The sequence below is a fragment of the Penaeus chinensis genome, chromosome 9 (assembly GCF_019202785.1).
Source record: "Penaeus chinensis breed Huanghai No. 1 chromosome 9, ASM1920278v2, whole genome shotgun sequence".
Classification (NCBI taxonomy): domain Eukaryota; kingdom Metazoa; phylum Arthropoda; class Malacostraca; order Decapoda; family Penaeidae; genus Penaeus; species Penaeus chinensis.
Genome location: NC_061827.1, coordinates 5,389,349 through 5,396,848, shown reverse-complemented (window position 1 = coordinate 5,396,848; position 7,500 = coordinate 5,389,349). Strand labels below are relative to the sequence as shown.

General features: G+C 42.4%; 1 protein-coding gene across 1 annotated transcript in view; it reads right to left on the bottom strand.

Moving 5' to 3' along the window:
- The window catches only part of LOC125028998, a 42,168-nt gene that overhangs the window by 5,681 nt on the left and 28,987 nt on the right, over positions 1-7,500 (bottom strand). The window contains exons 5-7 of the mRNA XM_047618694.1: positions 3,947-4,658; positions 1,965-2,058; positions 1-1,394 (exon numbers count right to left, since the gene is read on the bottom strand). The exon at positions 1-1,394 is cut by the window's left edge and continues 73 nt beyond it. Of these exons, the coding sequence (XP_047474650.1) occupies positions 1-1,394; positions 1,965-2,058; positions 3,947-4,658 (2,200 nt within the window). The remainder of the gene's footprint in view (positions 1,395-1,964; positions 2,059-3,946; positions 4,659-7,500) is intronic.

Genomic DNA, 7,500 nt, shown 5'->3' with positions numbered 1-7,500 from the left:
CGCTCCCACCGATTGACGAGAGTACAGGTCGGGCACATCCAGCCGTGCGCTTTCGCCGAGAGTGTTCTGGCGTCCTCGCCGCTGTCCTCTCTCGTCGGCGCGCCAGCTTTGGGAGTCTCCAGAGCTTGTGCTTGGGCTGGTGCTTGTGTTTGGGTCTGTAAGGGTGCTTGTGGTTGCGTCTGTGAGGGTGCTGGTGCTAAATGCTGCTCCTTGGATTTGGTTGCTTGAGATTTTTCAGGTTGCGGCGCTCGTTTCTGCTTCTGCTTCGGGGAAGACCCCTTCTGCGCGGAATTCTTCTTCTTTGGTACGCTGCTGTCTGCTTTAGCTTGCTGCTTGCTGGTGTCGACCATTGCTGCTGTGCTGCCGGGGGGTTGGGTGGCCGAGGCAACGATCGGCGTCGGCTGCTGCACTTGCTGGGGCTGTTTTGTGTTCGTCAGAGGCTCCGATCTGTCTTGTGATCTTTCCGTTTTTTGTGCTGGGTGTTGTAGGGGCGGGTTTAATGCGGACGGTTCTTGCTTAGCTGCCGGCTGTTGTTGTGGTTGGTGTTGATGCTGTTGTCGGTACTGCTGCTGTTTTTGTAGTAATAGTTGTTGTTCTTGCTGTTGTTGCTGCTGTTGCTGTTTTAGTAGTAATTGTTGTTGTTGCTGTTGTTGTTCCTGTTGTTGCTGCTGTTGTCGTTGCTGCTGCTGTCGCTGTTGTTCCTGCTGTTGTTGCCTTTGCTGTTCCTGTTGCTGTTGTTGTCTTTGCTGTTCCTGTTGCTGCTGTCGCTGTTGTTGTTGTTGTTGTTGTGGGGCCTGCAGCTGTATGGTCATTTCCGTTGTTTCTCTCTTCGTTCCTTTCGCTGGCATTGGCTGCAATACCGTCTCCTCAATCTTCTTCGTTGGCGGATTAACCTTCCCATATTGGACGTTTTGTTTCTGATATATACCACTACTGGACGAATTTGCTGACCCGGCATGCGTGCTAGCCACCCCATTGACATTCGAACGAATTTCAACCTTTTGGGGCACGGGAGCATATTTCACTTCCTGCATTTGCCGGAGCTGTGACACCGGCTTCGGCCCCGCGACTTCGCTTCTGCCCAGAGACTCGTATTCCTCCCTCTCCGAGCATATATTCTCGTAAATAACCTCGTTGCATTCTTCTCTAAAACTTTTAGCGAGAGAAGAGGGAACGGCCTTCACAGGAGCATCGACGTATGCGTATTCCGTTTTCCGCTGAGACTGGTGGTTCCTTTCCTGAGTGTCCGCTTGAGGTGCCACGAGATAGAGGAAGATCGGACAGCCTTCTGACGTGACTTTGTGCTGGTCGAGAGTACATAAGTCGTCGTCTGCTAGGCGCTTCCCTAAGATCCAGCGCTGCACGTGAGGTGGGAACCCGAAGTTCTGGTAAACCTTGGAAACGAAATAATAATGAATGGTTATGTGGAGGGATTGTGTTTAATTCAGATTCGTGTGTCAGTTATTCATTGGATATGTGTCTCTGCCCTTCTCCCCATCTTAACAAAAGCTATACATCTATACATGAACCACTATAACATAAACTATACAACTATAAGATAAACTATGCAACTATAACAAACTATACAACTATAACAGACTATACAAATATAACAGACTATACTATTATACATTAACTATACAACTATACATCAACTATACAAATATACAACTTTGAAAAACTATACAACTCTACCAAACAATTATTCAGCTTTACGTAAACTACGCAATTATACAAAAACTATACAACTGTGTATAAACTAAACTAATACAGTTAAACATGAACTATACAACAATACTTCACATACCTGCACAACTATACCTAAACAAAACAACTATACAAGAACTATACAACTACATACAAACGATACACCTATACAAAAATTACGCAAGAACTACATAACAGTAAACAAATCATACACTGTAACATTAACAGGACAAAGTATATACAAAATGTACACAAACCTTCTCTCTTAGTTCGCCTACTGTCATTGTGGATACAACACTGAAGGAAATGGGTCCTTGGTGGCTGTTTTTGTCCTCAACGTACATCTTCACCCTAAAATGGAAGGAAAATTGTCGTTAGGGTGAATACATGCTGAAACCATGCTGATGATTTTTTTTATAGAGCAAATACACCGATTTTAACGATTCTGAGCATTGTTTCTCAAGCAAATGAATTGAATTGAGGAGATCTGAGTACCATTTCCATCGACAATCTGCATTTGATAGCCCCGATAGTAGGGGAGGGCATGAAGTATATCAGGGAAATTTCTTGGTAAAAGCATGAAAAATGCTGGAAATCAGTGTGTAAAAATCTACGGACATGCCAGCCATCGTTGAATGCCTACGGAATGGCTGTTTTTGTTGTAGACACGTAAGGTGCATGATGAATTTTGAATTTTTCCATAGTGGAATGGATCGCCCTGTGGTATTTTACTAATTAGGACATTGAGCTTTGTAATGCCTCGGGGCTCTGGAGTAGTTTTCTGCGACTCTCAACGTGCTCTTCGGACACTAAATTCTTTCAAATCATGTGGCGATGAGGAAATTGTGAGTTGCATTAAGCGTAACGTAACTTGTGCAATAGAGCGCAATTACAACATTCAATTTGTATGGATACCATCTCATGTTGGTATAAGCAAGCACGCCCACGTAGACAAATTGGCGAAGGAAGCCTGCAGCAAAGATACTGTGAACATAGATCTTGGGGTGCCTCTTGCTAGGGTTGCACATATATTGAAAAGTTCTCATAAGGAATAACTAGTAGATCTGATGAACACTCAAAGGCCTGAAAGCTGTACCATAAGGCACTACGATCAGTATAGAGATAGCAAGCCCTCCTATGGGTGGCACCGAAGTCGAACAAGACAATGTGACGTGGTTATTGCCAGAATACATTTAGGTTACAGAGTGTATTGGCAACTGCACGGTGCAGGAGTGCAGATGAATCTAAATGAAGACTGTGTAACGAAGAAACCAAGCAAACGCTTGAGCATTATATCTCGGAAAATGTGATACAGCCTTTCAGACCACCTAACATGAGGTATAAAGAACTATGTGAATATTTCATTTCATCTGATACATTGGAAGATATACTCGTATTATATCCTAAATTTACTATGTAAAACTGCCGTAAACAAAAACACAGTGTTATGTAAACACAGTGGCAAAAGCATATGAACGTATTGTTTTTGTATGATGTATGAAATATTTCTATATTACCATGTACAATTACAGTAGTCACAGACTACTGTACTGTGTCAGATGTATGTAAAACTGTAATCATGATTGCCCACGCCTGAGCAGATAGTCAGGGTGGTAAATAAACTTACTTTACTTAACTTTACGGGGTGGCGCGCCAACTTTCGAAAAACCCTATGGGTATCCAACCGATGTGATGGTAGAATCTACAGCCATAACACCAAAAGCCCACAGCGTGCTCCTAGCCACTGGGCTCCTCCCCTTAATCCCCTGGTCGTGCTCTTGTGTCCCTGGACCTCCGTGGTCGTTAAACAAAGCGTCCTAACCCAACATCCAATCTAACCTAACACCGTAGTATTTATAAAATACGCTCGCAATATATTCCTAGTCAGTAGGCTCCGCCCCCTGGACCTCCATGGTCGTATATGCACCTAGTCAGGGGGATACACCCCCTGGATCACCCTGTTATCTGCACAATATACTCTATTGATATAACAAGTGGTCCTAATAATTTACATTTGGGACACTTAATGAGCTCAGATATCAAACTGGGCTGCTTACTCATGTTTATTCGTTGCCACTGTATGGTCTTCAGAATAAACCAGAATCGACGCAACGCTGAAAACGAAACATTTCTCACCGGTGCTCCTACAGGAATTGAATCTTCTGGCACTGTCAAAAGACCCGCTCGTGAAAATACGCATGCACAGAAGATTATTGTAAAGATTATTGTAAATACCTACGTGAAAGGCAAAGGTGCATTTCTGACATCCTTGACTTCGACAGACGATTCATCAGTCAGTTTGCTGATGTTGTCCGACTTGACTTCTCTCCTCGCAGGGTCGACGCGGACTTCCCTCCGGCTGGGCGTCGGACTCGCATTCGACGCGGCTTCGACCTGGGCTGGCGTCGACCGGGGAGCTGATACTGGCGATGTCTTTTCCTTATTTACAACTTCCGATGGCTTGTTATCTCCCTTCCTCACGTCGGGTAGGAGAGCTGACGGTGCGTCCACTTGATATACGAAGTCATCATTCTCATATTCATATATATATTCATTCGAATCGATGTTATCGTTCTCGAAGCGCTCCGAAGCATCGTAGAAGCATTCGGACACGTTGGACGGCGTCGTAGCCTCAACAGACTCGGCGTTCGGATGAATTACGGGAAGCGCATTTCGCTCCTCAAAGGCCAGAGTATTCGGCCTGACAGTAGACTGGGTCGTCTTATACGACACGACGGACGCCTCATCTTGACTGACTGTGCTCTCACTACTTGTATTCCTCTTGTTGCGTATGACGGAGCAGGATATTTTGAGCTCGGCGAGTTCGTGCGCGAGTTGGGCTGCCTTGGCGTGGTCGCCCCGGGAGATGGCCGTTTCGAGTTTCTTCAGGAGGCGGTTGATGTTCAGGGTGTTGGTGTGGCCCAGGGATTGCTCTTCGACCCTCAAATTGGCTGTGGATAAAATGTGTACATTAGTCTTCTTACTTCACGATTCTTTTTTTAAGTCTTATACCATTTTAGGTTTAGTTTTACAGCTTGGGCTATTCATTATCAAATGAGTTTGTCCAAAAAAATAAAAGAAAAAAAAATAATAACAACACTAAAGTATGAGTTTGTGTTTTGCAAAAATTTCTTTCCATTGAAGATTTAGAAGGTTGATATTACAATAACAATAAAGGTAATGCAATGACGATGCAGATGATGATGGTGACAAATGTTCTAATAACAATAACAATGATAAGAAGAATTAATTGTGATTGTAATGATAATAATGATAGTAATAATAATGATAATAATAGTAATAATAATACTAATAATGATAACAAATACAACAACAACAAAGATAACAATAATCATAATAACAGATAACAAAGCTAAAAGAATGTTTAAGGTGTACTAATAATGCCAATAAAAATGATGACAATAATAACGTATTAAACTACCCCAAAAAAAAAAAAGGTGTAAAGAAAATCATAACTGATAATAATAACAAGAACAACAATAATAAATGAGTATTGTATTCTTATATACTCTTGAAAACAGTAGATGGTAGTGGTGATGATATTAAGCATAAGTCTACACACATATGTACATATACGTACATTTACATAAATTATATAAACTATAGGTGCGCACACACACACACACACTCACACACACACACATACACACACACTCACACACACACACATACATACACACACACACACACACACACACATTATATAATGATGTGAATTTACGTATATGTACATGTGTGTGCAAGCAAATGCGTGAAGACTTTTTCTTAATATATATATATACATATATACAAACACTCACACACACACACACACACACACACACAAACGGAGAGCATATGTATTCATATAACATCACAAGTAAACACACAATATATACAGTGTCAGTCAAATTAAATTGTGAAACATCTGTGATAAAAAATTCATCAAGGGCACCAAATAAATGAGATTACAAGAGTAGGTTGGGAGGGAGGGAGGGAGGGAGAGAGAGGAGAGAGAAGAGAGAGAAGAGAGAGAAGAGAGAGAGAAGAGAGAGAAAAGAGAGAGAAGGACAGAGCAGAGGAAAGGATGAAGGGTAAGGGGAGAAGGATAAATAGGAGATGGAGAAGGGAGAGAGGGAGAGGGGAGGGAGGTAGGGATGGAGGGATAGGGAGGGAGGAGGAGAAGGAAGAAGGGGGAGAAGGAAGAAGAAGAAGAAGATGATGAAGAAGAAGAAAAGGAGGAGATGGGTAGGAAGAATAGGAGGAGGAGGGAAGGGAGAGCAGGACTAGGAGGAGGAGGAGAAGGTGGTGGTAGTGGTGGTGGTGGTGGTGGTGCTGGTGGAGTAGTAGTAGTAGTAGTAGTAGTAGTAGTAGTAGTAGTAGTAGTAGTAGTAGTAGTAGTAGTAGTAGGAGGAGGAGGAGGAGGAGGAGGAGGTGGTGGTGGTTGGCGATGCAGGGGCGAAAGATATGGAGTAGGAAGGGGAGAGGGAGGAGGAGGAGGAGGAGGCGGAGGAGGAGGCGGAGGAGGAGGTGGAGGCGGAGGAGGAGGAGGAGGCGGAGGAGGAGGAGGAGGCGGAGGAGGAGGCGGAGGAAGTGGAGGAGGAGGAGCAGCGGCAGCAGGAGGAGGAGAGGGATGATGATGATGATAAGTAAGAAGGGGAAGGAGGATGAACTTTAAGAACAGAAGGGGGAATTTGAAAAGAAAAGAAAAGAAAAAAAAAAAGAAGAAAACAATTAACCGAAATTGTAAATACAATAACTAAAGCTTGATTTGCAGACACGGTGACAACAAAGAGATAAAGAGAGGGAGAGTGAGAGAGAAAAAAATGTACCACCCATTCTAACATTGGAAACTGTTACTTGAATATACATTCACATTATCCTCTATGTAACAATAGGCTCAACAATACTGACCTACAATTTCCAGCTCATGCACACCTATAAGCGAATATTTGTACCTGATTTGCATGATTTTACAGATTTACGGTATAATATTCACCAGATACTAAGAATACTAAGAATAATTACAGAATTAAGTGGGCTATGTTGAGTCCAATCACATATTCTTTAAAGAATTATGACGCGAACTTACACAACGATAACAAAAAGCTGTCCTCGGAAATAGTTAAACAAAGCATTATTTTAAATATTTTGAAAAGTATCTAATTATGAACCTGTAGTTGTATAGATTTATAGATGATAACAATCGCAAGTTTATTCACTATGCTCACGCGACTATTCATTCAAGAGGCCGTTCAGATCCCATTCATAAAAAGGATCAAAACCGAGTACGCAGAATCCAATTCTATTAACTCACCGATCGTAAACCACGAGAAAAAAAGAACGTACTAATAAAATAAATTGATAAACACCAACAGAAGTGAATAAATAAAACGAAATAACGAAGGAAGAAGAGAAGAAAAAAAATGAATAAAAACGACGAGGTATTATTAGAAATGACACCTAGCACCTTAAATACAGAATCTGAGCTTACCAGAACACATCATTCTATGAAAGTTTTCTATATCATTTTCTTCGCAAATTGATAATAACGGTAATAAAGGTGTGAAATCCAGGAAAGGCAGCTACCTTACCCCCCCCCCCCCCCCCCCGCCCCCGCCGATACAAAATGACGAAAATCCGTTGAACGCGACGGAAAACCGGACGGATTTGTAGCGCATGGCGTAAGCGAGGGAAATCAAATGAGCCAATCAGATTTACACTGAGACGTGGTGTGACCATAGGAGTGACGTCTAGCACAATAGAACCAATCAGATATGAAAGAGATCATCA